A 24,714-nucleotide genomic window follows, 5' to 3' on the forward strand; every position below is an offset into this window, starting at 1 on the left:
CGGTGGTGGTTTCAAGAACCCGCAGAAGTCTGTGCTAGTCATCAAAGGGCACTGCAAATAAATGGTTCCCCTCAAGTCAGATCATGAAGAGGCAGACACACAAATATTGCTTCATGCAAAACATGCCTCTCATTATCACAACAGGATTGTGATTCAACCACCTGACACAGATGTGGCTGTCCTCTGCACCACACACTACAGAAAACTCCAGTGTCGGGAGCTGTGGTTTCGGACTGGAAGCAAGGATAAAGCTAGGTATATTCCTATCCACAGCTTGGCATACAAACTGGGACCTGAGCTGTGTAATGCATTACTCGGCTTCCACGCACTCACTGGGTGCGATTCAAACAGTGCACTCTCAGGACTCGGCAAGAAAAAGGGTTTCAATGTCTTACTTGACAGTAAAGAGCATCAGACCAGTCTGGGACAGCTTGGAGAAGAACCCGAGCTCAGCAACAGCACTTCAGAAGCATACAAAGCCTTCATATGTGCAATGTACTCAACAACCAAGGGGGCTGGGAGGAAAGTGAACAATGTGAGATACTGGCAGTTCTGTCAAAAGGGACAAAGAAATGAAAATCTCGCCCCTACATTCGACAGCTTACAGCAACATATGAAGCGAGGAAATTACCAGGCCTATGTATGGAAGAGAGCATTGGAGCCGACACAGAGCCTTCCACCAGCAGCTGGACATGGCTGGAAAATTCAGGATGGTGCCCTGCAGCCTGTGCTCATGACCAAAGATCCAGCACCACGGGGTCTTCCAGAGCTGACTGTCTGTAACTGCAAGAACTCTCTATGTCGCCGAGCCGACTGCACATGCAGAACCAACCACATGCCATGCATGAACCAACCACATGCCACAGAAGTATGTGCACGTATGGCCGAAGAAACTTGTGAAAATCCAAGAAAAATCTTTGAATCCAGTGGTGAAGAAGACGCTGACTAAAAGTTACAACAGATGACATCTTCATACTTCCATGGCGAATGCGATTCCTTGTTGCCAGACACAAATATTACAAACCGCTCTGACGAATGTGCTTCCGTGCAACCATGCACAACTATTATGATTCGCTCTCACTAATGTGCTTCTGTGTTGTCATGCACAGCTCCCAGTGTCGACCATGATAACTATTATCATCCACTATGATGAATGAGTAGCTTCCGTGCTGCCAGAGACAACTATTATACTCGGCTTTCACTGATGTACTTCCGTTTTGCCAAAGACAACTATTATGCTCAGCTCTGATGTATGTGCTTCCGTGTTGCTATACACTAGTAATTGACGAACGCTAAAAATAACAGTTGCAGTTTTCTTTTTGCGTGCCTCTGTATGTATATGAATTTCTCCAGAACAATACTTTCTTGAGCGTTTGATTTCCAAAATGTATACATACCAGTAGTAATTGAGAAATGCCGTTCACCTTCATATGAGAACACAATTAAAAATGTCAGAAAGTTTGAATTAGTGTGATATTTTAGCTTTGGTGATGCCATGGCAAAGGCCATTTTCAAATAACTGGACATACTCTGATAGAGAATTATAATAGGAAGCCAATGATACCTCAATATTGAAAATTGGTCGAGTCGAGACAAAGATATTCACGTTTACGTTACCCCTCCCCTAAATTTTGCTCGCCCACAGTGACCCTCTTGGTAAGTACCCTTGGTATGTATAATGGCTTGTAGAATTTTAATGATACCACAATTTGAAACCACATACTACCTGGAGGTGTTCTATAGGGTTGATTCTACCACCCTGTCAAGTCAAACCTTTTTTGTAGGGGGTGTTGAATGAATTTCCTTATTTGGCCTCATATGAGAAATGGCTGCTGGACTATACTGTATCTGTTCACCACCACCTCTGCTATCCACCTCACCTCCAAGCTTTGTGTTATCTGCAAATTTGGAAAGCTTACTCTTTACCCTATTATCCAAATCGTTGATGTAAATATTGAATAGTAGTGGGCCAAGTACTGAGGTATCCCCTACTTACATCCTCCCAGCAAGACATCCTCCCACTCACAGGCACTCTTTGCTTCTGACCACTAAGCCAGTTTGCAATCCAATTAGCTACCTGACGAGCCACTCCACAAGCCCTCACTTTGTCTAACAACCTCTGATGTGGTATCTTATCAAATGCCTTCTTAAAGTCGAGATATACTATTTCCACTGCCATTCCCTCATCCACCCAATCAGACACTGCCTCAAAGAACTCTAAAAGATTTGTTAAACAGGAACTACCTCTGGTAAACCCATGCTGACTACCTTTAATTAGTTTGTATTTGTTTAAATGGTTCCTCATCCGGTCTTTAATTAATGTCTCCAACACCTTCCCCACAACTGAAGTCAAACTAACAGGTCTATAGTTCCCCAATTCTTCTCTGGATCCTTTCTTAAATAATGGTGTTACATTTGCTACTCTCCAATCGTCTGGATTTTCGAGATAATCGATATCTCGAAAATATCCGTTAACATCTCGCTCACCTGCTCAGCCACCTCCCTCAATACTCTCGATTGCATATTATCTGGATCCGGAGCCTTATCTACTCTTAGATTACCTCGCTGTTCATTTACTTCCTCCACTCCAACCTGGATCTTCTGTAAAAGCCCTTCCTCACCATCTTGATAGATGCTCTCAGCTATTGACAATTCTCCTGACTGTTCTTGTGTAAAAGTTGAAGCAAAATACCTGTTTAATAAGCCTACCATCTCACTTTCATCACGAACCACTCTCCCGGTGCTATTCCTCAACGAGCCCACACTGGTCCTAACCTGTTCTTTTCCCCTGATATACTTAAAGAAAGCCTTGGTATGATGTTTAATATTCTTAGCCATGTCCTTCCCATACTCTCTTTCGGCTTGTCCAGTTATTTTCTTCACTTGCCTCTGTTTACTCCGATAGTGATATAAGTCTAACTCCAGTCCTGTTATTTTAAACCTAATAAATGCCTTTTGCTTCTCCTTAATAGTATTCCTTATCTCACTATTCAACCACCCTGGTCTTTTTCTACTTATAGTATTACACCTCATTGGAATGTACTTACTCTGCACTCTGCACATTTGGTCCTTGAAGGTTTCCCATTTCTCTGATGCTGATTGTCCTGTTGTTAGATTCTCCCAATCTACATCACCCAATCCTCTCCGCATACCCTCAAAGTGTGACTACCTGAAATCTAATAGCCTTACCCTTATATCCTGAACTCTAACCCTCAACAGAATCTTTGCACACACAATGTTATGGTCACTTGCTCCGAAATGCTCCCAAACCTCCACCTCCTCCACCATATTGGGAACGTTACTTAAAAGGAGTTCTAACACTGCACTTCCCCTCGTGGGCTGATCTACAAACTAGATGAAAAAACAATCCTGGACGAAAACTAGGAAATCCTCATCTGCTCTGCCCTTTCCCTGTTCCTGGACCCAATCTATCCCTGGCAAGTTGAAATCCCCCATCATCAATACTCTTCCCTTCCCACATGCCCTTTTGAATTCTTCATGTACTCCTTCCTCCTCTTCCTTCCCACCTAGAGCCCTATAAAAGCATCCTTTCAGTATCTTACTGTTTTTATCATCTCTAATCTCTACCCATACAGAATCCTCAACATGTATTCCTTCCTTAATGTCACCCCTTTCTCTTGATGCAATGCTGTCCTTTACCCAGATTGCTACTCCTCCTCCTAGTCTCTCCTTCCTATCACACCGATACACCTTGTAGCTTTCTAATCCTGTCCTCCACTTACTCTCCTCCTTAAACCATGTCTCACTCACTGCAAGTATATCGTACTCCTTGCTATCGACTTTGGCTTCAAGCTCTTCCATCCGATTATTTTAACTTCTGGTATTGGTATAGAATATATTTAACTTTTCCCTTCCTGAAATTCTATTTTCCTGCCTGGCCTTACTCATCACAATTACTTCTTCCGTTCCTTCCTTTATAGCTTCCCCACCCTCCGCTGACCTAAAAAAGCCAGAATTCCTTCCTCAATTCCCACTGCAAACCTTGCTGCGCCCTTTTTATTTAACATACGGCCATCATTCTGGAAACACTCCCTTTGTCACTGAAATGATTCCCACTGCTTCTTGAATGTAAAACCTTCCGACCTCCACAATTCTTCCAGCCACTGGTTGACGTATATTGCTCTGCTCATAATTTCTATATTGTTTCCTAATCTTGGGAGGATCCCAGAAAACATGACCTCACAACCGGTTGCTTTCAGCCGCTTACCCAATATCCTGCATCTATTTTTCAAAACTTCTGAGTAAACTTTCCCTCCATCATTCGCACCGAGGTGTACCACAACCAACTTATTCCTGCTACGACCCGATAAAATATCGTTTACCCTTCCTTCAATGTCCCAAACTCCTGCTCCTTCAAAACTACACAGAATTTTATGTCTACAATCCTTCCTGCAGAATAAAAAAATCCACATATTTAATAATCTCATCACCCACAAAAACTGTCTCCCATACCTCATTTCCACCAATTTATATTGCTGCACTTCCACCACTGCCTACACCCGTGGCACCTCCGCCACTGCCCGCCCCTGTTGCACTGTCACCACTGCCCACCCCCGTTGCACCGTCACCACTGCCCGACCCCGCTGCATCATCACCACTGCCCGCCCCGTTGCACCTCCACCATTGCCCGCCCCCGTTGCTCCATCACCACTATCCACCCCCGTTGCACTGTCACCACTGCCCGCCCCCGTGGCACCAGCGCCACTGCCCGCCCTGGTTGCACCATGACCACTGCACGCCCCCGTTGCAGCATCACCACTCCCCGCCGCCGTTGCATCATCAGCACTACCCGCCCCCGTTGCACCATCACCACTACCCGCCCCCGTTGCACCATCACCACTACCCGCCCCCGTTGCACCATCACCACTACCCGCCCCCATTGCACCATCACCATTTCCAATATCCTCAGCAACCTCACTCCACAACTGTAACCAACTATTATCTACAAATTTCTCACATTCTGCTACTTGCTGCAAATTATCGATGCGTTCCTTCAACCCGGAAATAACCTTCCTCAAGTGGACGATTTCCTCACACTTCCTACAAAAATAACAACCCTCTGCTTTCCCCATTGTTGACGTGGCCGACATTTAGCAACTGCTACATTTTACGTATTCCTCTTCCTTTCTCCTTCACTCTTCATTTATAACCTTCTTCACCCCCATACTCCCAAGGCCCCAAATAACTTCACGCTAAACTTATCACAAGGCCTCCCCCTCCCTGCTTCTTTCAATAAACTTACTCAACTACCCGCTAAAACTGTTATGAACACAACACAAAAAAAACAAGTACAGTTCCACAGACCCTGACACAAATCTCAATAACAAAATACACAAAACGCTTTAGGGCTGGAAACTTAACTTTGGAGGGCCTGGAAGGAGAGCTCGCCACCCAGTCGTCCTCATGCGCCGATCCCTGAACCGGAAGGCCGGAAGTGACGTACCTGGATGTCTGAGTTTTTACCTCGTTCGACATGGTTGTTACTGGTGTGAATAAAGTTGCTTTCACACCTCTGTAAAAATGGTGTTTGGTCGTGGTGCAGAGTTTTGGAGATTCCTTTTAACCAAAGTGGCGTGGTGGCAGCGTCGGGAAACATTTCCACATCCACACACTTCACCCTGGACTCTGGAGACGGCAATCAGCGTTAAGTCACCGTAATGAGAGCCATCTTCGAACTCCAATCACACCCCACAAGAAGGTGAGCGGCCAACCAGCTCATTCTGTAGCTGTGTTATAAACATCGCCTTACATTCCACAATGTGCCCGTCAACAAGATGACTACCACACACCATGCACCTTCCAAAATTGGAGACACAATTTTTTTATATTTTATCATTCGATCCCAACTTTGCTCCCTTTCTCACCAAAGGTGTCACATGGGAGAAGAAGAACAGAGCGTTTCCCCTTCGTGGACTTGTTGATGATGGCAACGTCCCCGCCGCGCAGCATCGCACAGCTAAACAGAAAGTCACCGCACTGGAGCTTATGCTGGGTCAGATTGCAAATTACTGCCCTGTGATATCCTGCAACACCATAGTGCGAAACTCTACCTCCGTAGCCAACACATGGCAGTCAATCCGACAACATTTGGGTTCCATTCGACAAGTGCACACTTCATTGACTTTGCGGCAACACGCCATAACCTGAAAGAGCGCCATGAAGACTTGGACCAACACCTGATGGCATTTGTGGAGGATAGCTTGTTTCGACAAGATGGTGGCATCCGCCACCATAACCAGGTCATCACTGAAGATGAGGAGTTATCTCCTTCACTAGAGAACTTTGTTGTTCCCCCCATGGCTTCACCTCATACACAGTGGGCTCCCCAGACTCGTCAAACAATGTTATGGAACTGAACTCAGATCTCACACCTTAGCCTCCTAAAAGCCAGATATCCCAAGCACTTGACTCACTGTGAGATGAGCTCTACACTGATGCAAGATGCAAAGTCCATGCATACCTCAACTTTGCGACCACAAGTCTCCCGCCCGGCATCATTTCCATCGCAAAAAACCCATCAAGTCCTTTCGGCGACTCGTCCCAACAAGCTTACAAAGTCCCATCCTCTCTGCAAACAAGTGTATCGTGCTGATTACAATAATTTCCTTAGTAAATGTCCTTACCTCACCAAACGAGATTGTTGGTATATTGCAAGAGCATGCCAAGTAGCTGGCATATTTGAAGAGTCAGACGAAGAGTCAGAAGACTTGACATGTGGACATGATAGATAGCGACATCGATTACTCAGAACCTTCCACTTTCCTACGTGTCTAGGTTCACCAGTCTCCATATCTAGACACATTATATGACCACTACACAACTCAAGTTACCATTGACAGCGGTGCCACGGGAAACTTGATTCGTACGACCACTGCAAACAACTTCGGAGCCAATATTCAGAAGAGTGCACAGTCCGCTCATCAAGTGAATGGGTCCTCGCTTCTTCAAATTGTTGGTGAGACCAGACTCACACTGACACGTGGTGTAGGGAATTCCGATTTGAGGGCCTGGTGGTGGAGAATCTTGATGTGGAGGTACTAGGAGGAACACCTTTCATGGAATCTAATGACATCTCAGTCTGCCCTGCTAAGCACCAAGTTATTCTGTGTGATGGCACCATGTATGTGTATCGTTCTCAGGGTAAGAGCCTTGATTGCCGTACAGTACGCCGAGCACATGTACTATCTGCCCCACCTTACACAACTAAGCAATGACCTAGAGAGTTTATTGAAGTAGTCCTCCCAGGTGACATGTCGAGTATCGACTTGGTGTTTGCACTCGAACCATGTACGGATGCCCCAGTGCAAGGTCACTGTGACTCATTGAGTTCTCTCAAGGGTGAAGAAACACTTGAAAAATTCTCGGATCAGGATCCGGATTTGGATCTTCACAAAAATCGAACCAATTAGTCCTTGCCAAACTCCGAACATGTCCACCAAGTTTAATCCGAATCCGTCCACAACTTTTTGAGATAATGTGCTATATATATATATATCGTTTTTGGCCCTATCTCTCCATGGTGAAGAATCACTGAAAGAAATTCTCAGATCCAGATTCCGATCTTCACCGAAATTAAACGTTGCTGTCCTTGGCCGGTCACCTACACATACAAAATTTTTCAGAACAATTTCTTGAAAACTGTGGCCAAAAATTGTGACAAACAAATTGACAGACAGACGGACAGACAGACAGACAGACAGGCAGGCAGGCAGACAGACACACACTTCAGACCAACATACTTGGCAAAATTTTTTTTTTTCGCAAAGTAACAAGTAAGCGTACATTCAAATTTCACATCCCCATGCCAAATAAATAATTAACAATCCTCCAGCGCGCGACATCACCATAGCATCTTCGGCGCCCAGCGATGCCGCCTCACAGCACATGGAATCGGAATTAGGAGGCAGCGTTATACAATCATTGATTGATTAATTGCATAATTGATTAAATAAACAATAATCGTAAAATAATTAATTTTTTAATCAATAAGCTGATAGCAAACCAAAACCACCACTGTTTCATTATCTCTGCTACCGAAGGTGAAGGAGGTTGTTTTCACCCCTTTCTGTCTGTCTGTTTGTTTGTATGCAGGATATCTCAAAAACTTGTTTTATCAAAACAAAAGAACGGATTTGGATGAAATTTTGTGGACAGGTTGGGTGTTTGACAATGAAGAGCTGATTAAATTTTGGTGAAGATTCCCGATCCATATCCGACTACTGCAATATTTAAAGTGATTCTTAACCATTGAGAGATATGGCCAAAAACGATATGTAGCACGATATCTCAAAAAGTTGTGGACGGATTCGGACGAAACTTGGAGGACAGGTTGGGTGTGTTGCAACGACGAATCGATTTGATTTTGGTGAAGATCCAAATCTGGATACGAGAATTATTTAATTTCTAAAGTGATTCTTCAACATTGAGAGATAGGGCCAAAAACTATGTAGTACTGTATGTATAGCATGATATTTCAAAAATGTATTGGCCCCGATGTGTTCTTGTGGAGCAGGCATTGCGTGGTGGAGGTATGCCCTCTACTAAGTGCTCTTCTAGTCTGAATCTGTAACTTTTTGAAAATTAAATAACTAATCGAAAAATCAAATAATGAATTGATTTATTAATAAATCAAAAATCCTCTTTATAACCAAATCACTTGGTCACTGTCATGTCCAATTATCAGCTTCCTAGTTCAAAAGGTGCCTGAGATATTACTAGGATGAGAAATAAAATAAATAAGTGATTAATAAATCGATAACAAATTATGTAATTATTCAATTAATTGATAAATCAAAAAATAAAAATACCGTTTTTGCCAAAGCACATCTTCACTTTTTTCCTCAAATTTCAGCCTCCAAGCTCAAAGGATGGCCGAGATATCGCCCGGACAAATAAACAAACAAGAAAACAAACAAACGGAGTGATAACTGACTACTCCCTTCCTTCAGCGCCCGGCGATGGCGTCATGCATCGCCTGGATATGGAATTTGGAAGGAGCAATGTACAATACTGTACTATGAAATAAATAGGTCTATTTTATGTGAGGGTGTCTCTCTCTCTCCCTGGAGGTCCAAAACCACAACAATATCATGTAACTTGAGTTGCCAAATCATATTAAGGAGTGACAATAAGAAAAATAGTGTTGAGAGATTTGCCACTGACCTGATCTGTGCACCAACACCATGTGGCAAGGACTGTGAGGCCAAAGATGAGACCAGGCCAGGGTAAGTCTCCCGTGGTGGCATCTCTTATCATATGGAAAGCATCAGCGCGAGGCAGGTGGCAAGTTGTATTTGGAACGGTCACATTCGGCACTGCTGACATGTAGCCATCAACAAACCCTTCATACCAGCCAACACGCTGGAACCCTGAAATCATACATTGTATTTCATGTCCACTCAGTATTCCATAACTTTGAATCTGTCTGACTGCAATCCAAGCAGGACTTTAACATCATCATATCAATAACAAGAAAAAGAGCAATCAGAGATTGCAGACCATTGCCAGGACTTGTTTTGTGTGGTGTTTGTGTGGCGTTTGTGTACTGGTGTGTTACGTAATTAATAAGAGACATAACTAGAACTGCCACTTTGTAACTGCTGGCAGTGATGACCGGGTACCAAGACGTCTGCCTTTGATGCAACCCCACTTTGATCAGACACCTGACCCTGACCCATTATGTCTATTATTATTCAAATGAATTCAGAATGGGATGAAAATAAATTCAAATCAAATCAAATGGAAGACTAAACAGGCACAGTCCTGCATTGGAGTAATCAGAAGGAACCCAAACAAGCAAAAAGCAAACAAGAAGTCATCAGGAGGACCCCAGATAGGATTCACATTTCAGCTGTGGATTTGGGCTCCCTTTTGGGCTCTACCCTCAAACCAGTCCAGGCACAGCCAAGTGAGCCTTATTCAAAACAAAATTAAAACAAATTAAAAATCAAAAATAACCAGATCAAAAAAATTAAATAATTCTTGCTGCGAGACCATGTGTCCGACTGATCAGGATGAAATTTAAAACATACTTTCCCCATCATTACTAGATCATAATTGTGAAGTTTCAGATCGATTGATTAAGCAGTTCAAGAGAAATAAATTTTTTAATATGTTCGTTCAATCCAATATGGCTGCCAAACCTTGTGACTTTTCAATTATTCATGAATACCCTGATATCCCCAAGGCTTGGGGAACATGTGGGTGAAGTTTCCCCTCAGTCTGTCTGGCTGTTCTGAAGAAGATTTTTCTAGGTTTTAGGGTAAATCCAATGTGGCTGCCAAACCATGTGACCTATGATGTCATGAGTGAACCTTTTGTTCCTCGTGGATAGGCGGTCATATGTGTAAAGTTTCGCCTCGATCTGTTCAGCCACTTCAGAAGATTTTTGTAGGTTTTCACTTTTTTAAAACAATATGGCTGCTGAATCACATGACCGATGACATCATCAAAAAAATTTCTGCAGACCATTTTATTCCGAGATGACCCTCAAAAATGTTCATACTGATCACATGTAGCATTCTACATATGCTATTATGACGTCATCAAGAAGGCACCTATGACGTCATCAAAAAAAATCACCCTATTCCCCATGAGGAGTACTTGCCATGTTCGAAGTTTCAATTTTTTTCCCTTCGTGCAGTCTCAGAGATAGAGGTCCAAAGTTTTTTGGTTTTTCCAACATGGCTGCCACACCACGTGACATACGACATCATAATTATCATGAAAACATTCTACATGATTAGTTGCTGCTGTGGTGAAAAATTAGTCTCAATCTGACGTGTTTACGGAGAAAAATACCAAGTTCTGTGCGGACAGACAGACAGACAGACAAACAAATAAAAATAAACCAATGTCACCCGCAGGGTGACCCGTATCTTGCCAAAAGGTGACCACGTGTGACTTCTTTAAGGTCACACTGAGGTGAACAGAGCTGCTATCCACCAGGAGCGACTCCTTGAGGAATATCTGCCTACGAGAGATTCCGATGAGAATCGTTCTACATAGTAACCATGAAAAATATGCGTTTGCCTCATAACGTCACCAAATGACGTCATTATGTCTCAAGCTTGACATATCGAGAAAGCACTCATCGAGGTGTTCAATTTGAGGTACTGCACGATATGGTTCCTAAAACTTGAAAATTTGACCTTGGGGTCAAATATGTTTGACCTTAGGCGCTAACCATGAAGGTCAAGGCCAATCGCCACCAAAAATTAATCAGCTGAGCGCCAGAGCATGAACTATATTCCCATGAAGTTTGAAGACGATCCGATCAAAATTACTCAAAAAATAAGGGTTTCATCGACTCCCCTGATTTGCGACAAAGTGACCTTGACCTTTGACCTTGACCTTGAAAAATTTATGCACTGAAAGGGACCTCTATAGGCCTCTGATATGCGAAGTTACAAAAATTTCCATTGATAACTGCGCTCTGCAGAATTTTTTATACATGATTACAGACAAACAAAAAAAACAAAACAAAAAAAAAAACATACAAGCTGACTAACATATCTTGCAAAAACTTCGTTTTGGCAAGATAATGAAAAATCACTCATGGAGTGACACTTGGCAAAATGGAACGGCACTCGGTAGAGCGCATACCTCCACCAGGCTGAACAGTTTACATTTTGTATCCCACTGATAGGTCGAATCTGAATCCGGACCTAAACCAAAATCGATTCAGCTTGTTCTTGTCACCTAACCACCTAGTTTTGTCATAACTCATCCACAACTTTTTAAAATCTCATGTGATACATCGTTTTTGGCCCCAATCTATCTCTCAGTGGTGAAGAATCACTTGAAAGACTCTAGGATTCGGATCTTCAAAAAATTGAATCAATTAGTCCTTGTCACACACCCACCTGTCCACAAAGTTTCATATGAATCCATCAATAACTTTTTGAGATATTGTGCTATATATCGTTTTTGGCTCCATCTCTGAATGGTAAAGAATCACTTAAAAAATTCTCAGATCTGGATCCGGATTCGGATTTTCACCAAAATTAAGCATTGCTTTTCTTGGCTGGTCATCTACACACGTAAAAAAAAATTCAGAAGGATTGCTTGAAAACTTTGGCTAAAAATCTTGTGACAAACAGACAGACAGACAAATGTTACAGACCAACGTACTTAGCAAAAATAATTTTTTCGGCAAGTAACAAACAAACGGACCAAAATGCAGTACCCTCTCCTTCGGTGAGGGTAACTCGAGAGTTAGTACAACACAATACCCCATGCAGTGTTCAATTATATCCAGTACTTCAACATTAATATCATTATGATTTTTAAGATCATTAAAGAAAATTTTAAAAATCCAGAAATTTAGTACTACTGAAGCAATCTTGTACACCACCGTTACTCAACATCATCTTATTTTTTTTCAATAAGATGACGTTGAGTCAGAGTGTAGGAGATGAAGGCTTCATTGATCACCATGGAGTGCAGTGCCAATCGGCATCGCACATAGCCACATCTGCAGCCTCTTCTTCACCCCGATATGGACCCTTTCACATGCCACACCCTCTTATGCTACATATTGATATACAGCATGCTTCTTGAAAGCATTATGAGGGCGACTTGTGTTTTACAGTGTTAAAGTATCTCATTCAAATACAAATGAAGGCATATAAATTAATTAATTCTCGGTTTTTCCACCGTTTTACGAAGTGTCTATTACATCACCCCCATCAAACATGTTAGATTAGTTATTTGTGCCTGTTGTTTGTGTCCTTTATGACATCCTTAAAAACAGTAAGTTTCTTGTTTGAAATGATTTTCTATGTTGTTTGACTGCCAGACTGGCAGACAGAGTAAAAATCTTATCTCACTCCTCTCTGCACATGTGTGATCAAGACAAATTCAGAGCCAGAGTACTGTTAAATGGCAAACTTGTCTTCAGATTCATGTTCCGATTTGTGTTCATAATATAACATTAGATTTAAATAAGCTGTTCCTCGATCATAAACTGATAAGACAGACGGATGGACGGACATGAACGAATATTGCTTAGCCCCACTTTTCGCTTCTGAAGGGAATGAGTTAAAAACTGGTGGTTGTATTCAGGGTGTGCACAGGGAGTTTAAGGTGGTAAAAATTTTTCCAATTCTAACCACAATTCTTTTTACAGCGTGTGCGCTGTATACAATTGCACCGAGTTTGAAATGTCCCCGGTGTCTACCACGTCTCCGGTGTCCCAGTGCCCCCCCCTCCCCCACGTGCCCGTGACAGCTAATGACAGCCGTCCGGTAGATGCAGTGCGTAACCTAGACCGAAATGGCGACAATTGACGGAAATACCCGAGTATTTCAATGGAAATTTGTGAAACTAATGTGTTATATATGTGAAAACCATTGAATTTATTGCTTGACGGAAAAAAAGCAAAAAATGCGCCCCTCTCATGTACGAACGACCGAAAGACGTCATTTCCGCCCACCATCGCATTTCGCGGCGAAAGACGTCATTTCCGCCCACCATCGCATTTCGCGCCGATCCGGATCGCCGAACACTGAAAGCTAAGTTCTTCTTTTGCCATCATTCTTTTGTGGTCCCCTGCCACGCTGTATCGAACAATTTCATTCCTTCTGTTATATATAAAGGTGCTTATCACAATAATAACAAGATTTTTACATTTCAAATATTAAGTACGCTTTTTAATTGTTTTTCAACTGAAAAAGCACAAATTGCATATTTTAACATTAGTGTACTCATTTGCTTCACCACACGCACTGCATTGAAGGATTTCACTTGTTTTTGTAAATATGTATGGAGCTAACCACTCCTGATGGGAGTGGGTATTACAAGACTTACTAAAATACACCAATTCTGGGGAAATTAACCCGACCATAAGGCTGGGCCGTATGGACTGGTTCTTCACCAGTCATCTTAAATATGTTTTAAGAGTGCACGTGCATGTTGATATATGTTCATGCAAAATTTTCATGGTCATTAAATTTTGATGTATATATATAATTAAATCACACTTGAAAATAGCCCATTTAATTCTGGGGCTAAACTATTTAAAAAAAAAACAAACTTATTTACACTTTTTACTTACTTTGAAATGAACCTGAAGTTAATAATTGCACCACTAAAACAATGAAGAGGAAAGGACATTTGTATTACCAAAACATGATTAAAGAGAAAAGAGGAGGAAAGCAAAAGAACAGAATTATAGAGAAACAGACAAAGTAAATTTCTAGAGAGAGAGAAAAATGATTCACCAATGAAAGTGAGGATGAAAGCACCTGCAACCATGACAAGTGTGTGCAGCGTATCTGTGTACATGACTGCAGTCAGGCCACCTGCACAAATCACAAGTCAGACATTAAACCTTGAAAAGTTCCATCAACATCATGCAACAAGTGGACAGGCATTTTAATGGCTGTGTTATCAACTTGTAGTGAGTAGCATGTTTCTACCATCGTGCATAGTGTTTGTTGTATTGTCATGAGATACAATGACAGTCACCATAAAGTTGAATCAAAGTTGGTTGATACGTTCCTAAACTATATTTCAAGTCACAGTGAAATGGTCAACGCTGGGCACCTCTGCTAGTATTCAATAAAGATTACTATATCAATTCGACATATTCGCAGCTATCCCACCACACGTACGTGCCATTGAACATCTGATTCGATTCACCAGTCATTTATCAAGAAGTGTATGACTGCTGTTGAATACATCGAAGGTGAGTGGCCAAGGTACATTCAAACTAAAAGTGCCTGCCATTCTGGGAAAGCTGTTCCAGTTTCGCTACAATACAGGCCTCTGTCCAACCATGTGGAAATAAATATTATCATGACAAATCTGAGATCGAGACAATTATTGCCCAAACAGCTTTCTCCTAATCATCAGCAGCACAGGAGAATAAATCATCCACAAACATCTGAAAAGCAATCAGAACGATTACCTCAATTTCTGCAAACATGGATCAACAGGTAACCACCGAACCCAACTCTTTCTTCCTCATCTGTGGTGACTTAATTTATCACCACACCTGCTGGCTGGGTCATACCTCTACAAAAAACCAGCCACGTTGTTGCAGCACTTGCCTTCTGTGACTGTGGGTCTGACCCGATCTGGAAAATTTCCAACAGATTTCTGCCACTTGTACGTACTCCCTCCGAGACATGGTAATGACTAACTTTCCATCCAATCTCCTTTTCCTCTTCTGCCTCTCTTGACTCCTCCGATCATCTTATTGTCAGCTCTTATCTTTCTAGCTATTCTTCGAGTGACTTCAATGCCACATGATCTGAATGTCTGCATCGACCAACTGACAGGGACTGAAATCTGGCCTCTCACAAAAGGATTGAGCCACCATCTCCAGAGCATCAGGAATTGATTCTGCCTCGGACATATTTCGCACAAGCTTTCTCTTACCCCATCCAATCCCAACCGCGGCTATCCTATCCATTCTCTCGGACCTGGTACACTGAATTTGGCTAAATAATTTTATTTTTAAACACTGAAGGCTCAGCCGACTGGGGGTAAATTTAACTCATTCTGTAATGGTCGCAACACATCTGTGTCCATCATTAGGCCAACCATAAATCATCACATTGGAAATCTCAAGGCGAAACCAGTCTCCTTCCTCAATGTATTGGTGGTACCTTGTCAAGTCCAACACTATTGTCTATTGTATCCTCCCTCTTCATACATGGACTCAACACAGACTGTATCACTGCCAACTCTGCCTGAGATGAGGCATAACATCTCAACTCTGTGTTTGCTTTCAGGTAATCTTGTTTACCAAACCTATTCCATTCTGGCCCCCCCAGACCCCATTATCCCCAGGTTGGTGGTCTGTTTTTCCCTTCTAGTCTCTGATATTTATTCCTCTGCTTTCTCAGTCCTTCAACCATCCCTATCTACTTCAGATGCACACATTCTTCGAGTTACCCCCTCCTGGTTATGCTTCCAAAATCCAGGCTGACTGCACAACTCAACTCTTTATTCCTCGCTTCTCCCTTACAGAGGCTGTTCTGTCTCACTCTTCCTTCAAGTAGTGTGCTGCCTTACCTTTCCAAGCCCAACATTCTTACTTGCTTTTATTTTCATGTTTCATACTCTCCATCTTCTCCTCTTTTCCTGTTTGTTCATTCCCTTGATATTTGTTGCACTGTCAGTTCTACCTTGTTCTTTCATGAGCCTCACTCCTAAAAGGAAAAAATTAATTAAGCATGAAGAAGACTGTGCCTGTGTCTGTGTGTGTATATATCATTAAAATATAGTAATTGTACTTTGCCAATCTTTGCTTTTCATTAAAAATGATTTTTGAATGGGAAAAGTGGCACAAAGAGGGAATGTAATGAACAAAGGGGCCATTGCCAAGCTTGAAATCTACCAGCAATGGTGAAGACTGCAGTCAGAAGAAGCAGGCCAATGATGGAAAGATAAAGATTCCAACCGAGAGACACTTGTATAAAAAGGCCACCAGAAAATAGGTCTGCCTGAAGGTAAAAGAATGACATGAAAGGAGCATGGGTGAATGAGAAAAGGGTACATCAGTTAGTGTAATTAGAGGAATACCAATTTGGATATTTTTTTTTCCAAATGACATTTTCCATTTGATGCACACCGATATCTTGGTGAGGATGCACAGCAGGAGAGAGAGCAAAGAAAGGTATATGCGGATCCGCTGTCCACCAAGTCGCTTATGTAGAAACTCGGGCATGGTGGCCACTTCAGCTCTCATGTACATTGGCATGAAGACCCAGCCCAAAAGAACAAGCACCCAGGCAGCCTGATGGACACACTCAATGTTAACATCAAGAAATAGAAATATGATCATCTCAGGTCAAAATGCTTCGTGTTGTATTTGATAGACTACACTACCAGTCAAAAGTTTTAGAACACCCCCTTTTTCCAGTTTTTACCAAAATTTAAGCAGTTTAATGCTTCAATGTACCCCTGAAATTAAAGCATAGAACAAATAAACAATTGCAGATAAAAAATAAATCGTGAAATCGTTTTGTTGAACAAAATTTAATTTAAATTTTTGACTCATCAAAGTCGCCACCTTTTGCAGATAGAACAGCCAAACATACTCGTGGCATTTTTTCTACAATGGAAATCAAATATCGTTCGGAAAGTTCTTCCCAACACCGTTGCAGAAGTTCCCACAAATGTGTTGCACTTGTAGGTTGCTTTGCTTTCACCCTTCTGTCCAGTTCATCCCAAACCAGCTCGATGGGGTTTAAGTCTGGAGACTATGCTGGCCATTCCATGATTTGAAGCCTACCGTCTTGTTCTTTCTTCTGACATAGCCTGGAGGTATGTTTTGGGTCGTTAACTTGCTGTAGGATGAACCCCTGACTAACTAGGTGGAGACGAGAGGGTATTGCCTGGCGCTGCAAAATACTGTGGTAGCCCTTTTGGTTCAGGGTGCCAGTCACTCTGTGCAAGTCGCCGACTCTAGAACCAGTAAAACAGCCCCAGGTAATCACGTTTCCTACTCCATGTTTGACAGTTGGTGTCACACACTGAGGAACCATCCTTTCGCCTACTCGATGGTGCACAAAAACCCCACGTGATGAACCGAAGATTTCAAATTTGGATTAATCGGTCCATAAGACCTTCCAGTTTTCAGTAGTCCACTGGCGATGCTTCATGCTTTCTCAGTCCTTCAAACATCCCTATCTGCTTCAGGATAGGCCCAGAAAAGCCTCTTTTTCTTATTTTGCAATATTAGCAATGGCTTTCTTACTGCCACTCGACCTGTCCAACCTGCAGCTCGAAGTCTTCTCTTCACAGTTGAAACTGAGACTTCCTTACTTCGACCAGTGTAAAGCTGTGCTCGAAGCTGCTGTCCTGTGAGCCGCCTATCACGCAAGCTGTTGACTCTCAGAAACTTAGTCTTCTGATTGTGTTGTCGCTTTGGGTCTGCCAGACCTCTTCCTGTCAAAGTTTCCTCTCATTTCCAAGTGCCTTTTGATGGTGGAGGAAACTGTACTCACTGACACCTTGGCTCATTTGCAATTTCTCAAAAGGAAAGACCAAAACTTTCAAGGGTTATAATGGTCTGTCTGTCTTCCTTTGTTAATTGTCTTTTTCTCGCCATTATGATAGCAATATACTACTTCCTGCAGTGCAATATTGTCCAAATAATGCTTCAGAGGGTGTCACAACACAGTCTGTTCCAACACTGCTTTTATACAGACAGAGGGTTTGTAAGTAATCAACAAAAGTTGGGACACCTGTAGGAATTGTTTGCATCAACTTTCAAGGCTTAATTTACTTCCATTGCTGCAGAACAGCTGCAGTTGCTAACCCATTACTTGCTCCCTGAAAAGGGCTTTTTTAAACAACTCTGAAATGTACATTATTTTTCAGTTTTTGGCATCCTAAACTTTTTTTTTTTAATCTCCGGCAGTTTACCGCTTAGCTTTGTACCATTTCAGGTTATTCACTGGACTTGAACTGCTTAAATTTCAGTAAAAACTGGAAAAATGGGGGTGTTCAAAAACTTTTGACCGATCGTTTAACAAAGGGGTGAAACTCTGTGTTTGATCCAAAATCGTTATCTTGTGTGCTCTTAGTTCCTGCCACATTGTTCATGTTTGGTGAATAAGCATAGCCATTTGTCATTGATCAGAAGTTGCTTTATATTGTTTTTGTCATATTACTTTTCCTTCAAATCATAATATATGAAGGGCTGTATTTCATAATAATGAGATTATTCCTAATTTGAGGGTGAGTGCTGTAGGTTATTGCTTGTGAGTGCTAAAAGCAGATCTCTTAAATGGTTACATAGCTCACGCACATTCCACTCGAAGCCGCCGATGGCGATCCCTCCTGCTGCACCAGATCCAGCAATTCCAATGAACAAGCTGCTGCCCACATTGCTTGAAAACAGGGATGCACCAATCTGCTCATTTGTGTTAGGAGAATGATAAAGGGGTTACAGAGTATCAACATGAGAAGATTACAGTAAGGTCATGTCTCCTCTCCACATCTCCCCCACCCCCTGCCAGTGTGTGTCTGTGTTGTCGCATATGTGGCCTGGCACCACTACAGCTTTTTACCACAGTCTCGAGTGGATTTGCAACCGCCAACTAAAACTCCGGCCAAAAACATCAGCTTGGCAAAGTCTCAAGAATCAGCATCACCTTGAAGATGGACTCGTGTTTGTCCTACGTTCCGTGACGGTAACAGATCACCAGATATAAGCTTTCTGTGCCATTTCATATTACCGGCTGTACTTGCAAAAGTCCCCACTCATGAGGGTGGGTATCGCTCCCATGATGGCTTTTATTGTTTGTTAGGTCTTGGAGTGTCTGTTCAAGCACCTCATAGACAGTTCGGTGTCATTGGAGCTTCATCAACGGTGATTGAATAGTTCTCTTCTATCACCTTTTCAAGTGATGTACCTTTTGGATTGCTTAGCATATCTGTTTGGTGAACGTTTATGGAGATGTGAAAGATTAATGGAGGTTCCTTCCACCTGCGCTTGCAATCCAGATTGATGCCGTTACGAGGGCAAAGCAGCCTTGTGAAATAATTGACGCCAGTATTGAGTTTATCAGAAATGTCTTTCCCATTCCACCAGGTGTGTCAACAAGGAGTGTACCTTCTCTTTCGTTTCCCATGATGGCAGAGGATCGGTTGAATGCCTGTTCTTGATCAGGTGTTAGCTGACTTTTCTCGTCACCATGGAATGCTGCTTCATTCCGTGCATCATAGTTTCTCTGAAAATATCCTGAGTGACGTGTTTAACTGTTGTCCTATCAGGCAATGGAAGTCCATAATGGTCTCGATTTTTCCTCCTGTGAAGAGCACCTTAACTTCAACACCAATAAGGGTTTGATTGTGAATGTGTTATGTGTGTTGTTGCACATTGATGCCAGGTTTGTTGTTGTTCTGATGTACGATGTCTTTGAACATGCCGTTTCGATGCTCCTGCCACAGTAAAGAAGGATTACTGGGTTTGCAATAAGTGAAGATGATGCCAAAGATGGCGCATATTGAAGAAGGTGAGTTGTTTGATACTGATTATTGGAACTTGTAAGGTCAAATTTAGGTGGTGGTCATCATTGAGGAGAGCACAGTCTCGGCAACCAAAAATTTGTACTTGACCTGTCTTCAACTTTCCTGAGAGCTGAAAAATAATCAGATTCCTTCACTCAATGGAGGAGAAGTCAAAGAGGGTAACCACTGTCTTGTTAAGAGCGCACGGTGTGAAGGACTTACAGTCTCTTCCAAGACACTGCGCTCGCACGAGAAAAGAGCGAAAAATTAATTCCTTGCTTTCATCTGGCCCAACTCTCCTTGACTCTGTTCAAGGTGTAATACATCGGCAGCCAATATAAATAACCAATCAACTCTCACCGAATCAAATAGGAAATGCTAATCAATTACACCAAGTTGTTCAATCCGATTTTCCAACTTGTTGAAAACATTCTCCAGTTGCTGCTTGGTAATTTCATGAATTGCATTACCAAATCCGGATCTGCAGCTCTGCTTTCATTAATTTGTGAGCATAAATCTTCCAAAGACCTGAGTGCCACACAGAAGCCATCCTTGTTTGCAGGCATTGTGTTGGTATAATCTCTGTGCATGATGTCAGCGTCATGTTGCCTTCAGGGTCATCTATCCATCCATTTATTGGGATTATACTCTGTGCAGAGCATATTGCTGCCTCAGCAATTTACTGGGCTTATTGGACACAATCCTGGACAGGTCGCTACGCTGACGCAGGTTACTCGAATGGCTCACTCATCCCAGCAAGCTGGTACTCATTTTTCCGACCTTGGAAGGATGACATGCTGAGTGAACCCCACCTGGTATTAATTCAACGGCAGGGCGGGATTTGAACTCAGGACCCGAGGATCCCAAGCATAGCAGCCTAACTATTTAGCCAACACCAGGCACAGAGTTGGGATGAGTGGCTCTTTTTACCTCGGCCACTGAAGGTGAAGGAGGTTATGTTTTCACCACTCTATGTCTGTTTGTTTCTGTCTGTCTGCAGGATATCTCAAAAAGTTGTGGACGGATCCGGATTAATTTTGGTGGACATGTTGGGTGTGTGACAAGGAATAATTGATTCAATTTTGGTGAAGATCTGGATTCGGATCTGATAATTTTTTTCAGTGATTCTTCACCATTGAGAGATAGGGCCAACAACGATTATATAGCATGATATTTCAAAAATGTTTTGGGCCCGATATGGTCTCATGGATCAAGCATGACGTGGTAGAGGTATGTGCTCCACCGAGTGCCCTTCTCGTTGTTTAATGTATCCTTCCTGACTGCAACTTCATCTCCGAATTGGTGATCAGCAGGGCAGAGATAATGCGGTTTTGTGGTAGATGATGCTTGTTGCTAACAGGTCATGCAGCATTTTCGATGAGACCGACTTGACATGTGCCTTTCTACCTCATCAAGTTAGAGGGCTGGATACATTCATATATATATATATATATATATATATATATATATATATATATATATATATATATATATATATATATATATATATATATATATATATATATATATATATATATATATATATATATAGTTAAGCCCAAAATTATTCATACCCCATGAAAAATCTGAGAGTTTTGCATTTATCTCATATCTACAAGCTGGAGTGGTGGAACTTTCACTTCACCCAAGGACATTTAGTTGGCATTAATCCACCAGGGGGTTGACTCAGCCTGTCATCCTTCCGAGGTCGGCGAAATGAGTACCAGTGTACTGGGCCGGTGTATACCCCGGTTAAAATAGGTGTACCATATCCCTGTGTCGTAAGAGGTGACCAGGGTTGCGTCAGGAAGGGCATCCGGCGTAAAACATGTGCCAAATCACTATGCGGATCATACGGATGATCCGCTGTGGCGACCCCTAAAGGGAGCAGCCGAAAGAAGAAGAAGAAGAAGAAGAAGAAGAAGAAGAAGAAGAAGAAGAAGGACATTTAGTTGGCATGTACAAATCCACATATATTTTGGCTCAACATTATTAGCATAACAATAGAAATGTTAAGATTTCTGTTTTTATGCCTGTCCAAAATTATTCATACCCCATACCAAGTCTCAGAATTGAGGCCAATGTTTGTGATCATGCACATGCTTTTGATATTCCTGAGATTCTATATAATGTTATGCAATTGTTCCAAGATGTGTGCATACAATCTGAATGCATTACAAATGTGGTCTATTGAATGTACAGTGAGGAATGTTATAGAACAACACTGCTTTTCTACTATAAATTAAGGGGAGCTGATGCAATCATTCTCAGGTCATTGTCAGCATGGCAAAGAAGAAAGAAGTCAGTGAGGATCTTCGGTTGTGCATTGTGAATGCTCACAAGGAGGGGAAAGGCTACAAAGCTATTTCGAAGCCGTTCCAAGTGCCAGTTGCTACCATACAAAGCATAATTAGGTACAAGGAGTTCCACAATGAAAAAAAAAACATTGAAGGACATGGTCGGAAGCCAAAGGTGTCGCCTCATCTGGCAAGAAAAGTATGGCGAGAGGCAAACAACAATCCACGGATCACTATTAAGGCTCTCTTGAACAACCATGGCGAGTCTGGGACCAAGATATCAAGGCAGACACTCCAGCGGACGTTGCACAAGGGCAGTCTCCATGGATGCCGACCAAGAAAGACTCCACTCCACCATCCCAGGCACAAAAAAAGCTCGTCTTGCCTTTGCAAAAGCTCACCTGGACGAAGATCCAAGCTTTTGGTCTTCAGTTCTGTGGTCAGATGAGACGAAAATGGAGCTTTTCGATCACAGAGATATTGCTTTCATTTGGCGAAAGAAAGGTGAAGCATACAACCCTAAGAACACAGTCCCGACCGTCAAGCATGGAGGCGGGAGCATAATGCTTTGGGGATGTTTCTCAGCCAGTGGGCCCGGCAATCTCGTCAAAGTGGATGGCATCATGAAAAAGGAGCAGTACATCAAGATCCTTGAAGAAAACATCAAACAGTCCGCAGAGAAACTTCACCTCGGGGAGCATTGGACGTATCAGCAGGACAACGATCCAAAACACACCGCCAAGTCAGTCAATAAATGGTTCCGGGATAATGATGTGGACGTTCTGGAGTGGCCAAGCCAAAGTCCGGACCTCAACCCAGTCGTGAATCTGTGGAGGGAGCTCAAGACCGGAGTGATGGCAAGGAAGCTTTCTGACCTCAAAGACCTGGAGACCTTCGCGAAGGAGGAGTGGGCCAAAATCCCTGTAGAGACATGCAAAAACCTTGTGAGCAAGTATAAAAACCCATTTGGAGGATGTAATCACAAACAGAGGCTTTTCCGTTGATTACTGAATGTGACTTTGAACTGATCTAAAGGCCCAGTCACACCTTGACGTTTTAGCCAGCTTATGCAGATTTTTGAAAAATTTGTCTAAAACGCTGGCATACGTCGAATACATTTTAGGTAAGTTTTGGAAACATTGAGAGCATGCTGAAAAACACTGCCATATGTCGTAGTACACTGGCTTTCATCGTTGTACTTTGCGGTTGTCCTCAAATTTTACGACTTATGCCAGCATATGACTCACAAGTTCCGCTACACTGGCCATAAGTTTTAGGTACGTTATGCGATCGTTTACACACGCCGGCCACACGTTACTTGTAAGTTACTCATAAGTCGAAACACATCGGGGTAATGTTTAGCGTACCCGAAACTTATTTCTAACCTATGAGTAACGTGTTGTAGGCACGTTATGCGATCGTTGACACACGTTACTTGTTACTCATAAGTCGAAACACGTCGAGGTAATGTTTAGTGTCAGTGTTCCAGACTCCATCGTTTTTTTTTTTGTTGTTTTTTTTTTTCTTCGGCATGACTGTGATGTTGACACTTCGATATCTAGTGCGGTTATAATATAATATAATTAATAGGCTGCCGCTCAACGATTTAAATCATAACCGTACAAGAAATCGAAGCGTCAACATCACCGTCATGCCGAAGAAAAAAAAAAAACTATGGAGTCTGGAACACTGACGGGTTCCTCCTGTGTGAACGCCATTTTTATATACCAATTCCCCGAAACACTGCCAATACGCCATGAAATGGTAGTTTGTAAGTGAGAAACACATTCATTTAGTTATTTGGTCGTCCGGAAGACATCAATCAATTACGTCTACATACGTCAATGTGCGTTGGAATTACGTAAGGAATTGGTTCAAACCACGTTACTCATAAGTTAGAAATAACTTTCGGGTACGCTAGACATTAGCTCGATGTGTTTCGACTTATGAGTAGCTTACAAGTAACTTTTTATCAACGTGTGCCAACGATCGCATATCGTGCGTACAACTTATTCCCATCGCATGCGGAACGTGTGAGGCATACGGCAAGTACGTCGTAAAATTTTTAACATGTTTAAAATTGCATGACGTACTCCACTTACTATGACGTATGATAGCGTACTTTAGCGTTCTATTCACGTATACCAAACTTACCCATACCGTATTCGACATGCCCCAACGTTTTAGACGCATTTTTCTTTGGTCGGCATACGCTGGCAAGATCGCAAAGGTGTGACTGCGATGTTGACACTTCCATTTCTCCTGCGGTTATGATTTGAGTCGTTGTGCGGCAACCTTTTAATAGGCTACGCCACGTGATCGGCGGCGATACGTGCAGCACGCTATGCATAAGTTAGACTATCGTTGGGCATAGGTTGTGAACGCCGACAGCAGGCTAAGCATTCGTTGGTACAAGTTATCTATA

At 42.3% G+C, this 24,714-nt stretch overlaps 1 protein-coding gene across 6 annotated transcripts in view; it reads right to left on the reverse strand.

Moving 5' to 3' along the window:
• LOC147024342 (sodium/glucose cotransporter 4-like) overlaps positions 1 to 24,714 on the reverse strand; it is a 90,641-nt gene that overhangs the window by 46,818 nt on the left and 19,109 nt on the right. For 5 of the 6 annotated variants that reach the window (XM_085884167.1, XM_085884168.1, XM_085884166.1 and 2 more), the window contains 5 exons: positions 18,788 to 18,892; positions 16,604 to 16,768; positions 16,370 to 16,475; positions 14,244 to 14,324; positions 9,184 to 9,389 (listed from right to left, as the gene is read on the reverse strand). In XM_085884167.1, the coding sequence (XP_085740293.1) occupies positions 9,184 to 9,389; positions 14,244 to 14,324; positions 16,370 to 16,475; positions 16,604 to 16,768; positions 18,788 to 18,892 (663 nt within the window). Of the gene's footprint in view, positions 1 to 9,183; positions 9,390 to 14,243; positions 14,325 to 16,369; positions 16,476 to 16,603; positions 16,769 to 18,787; positions 18,893 to 22,690; positions 23,668 to 24,714 lie in introns of those variants that run through there. The other variant, XM_085884170.1, reaches the window with a different exon arrangement.

The sequence above is a fragment of the Eptatretus burgeri genome, chromosome 6 (genome assembly GCF_056783735.1).
Source record: "Eptatretus burgeri isolate ZD-2024b chromosome 6, Ebu_testis_v1, whole genome shotgun sequence".
Taxonomy (NCBI): Eukaryota; Metazoa; Chordata; class Myxini; order Myxiniformes; family Myxinidae; genus Eptatretus; species Eptatretus burgeri.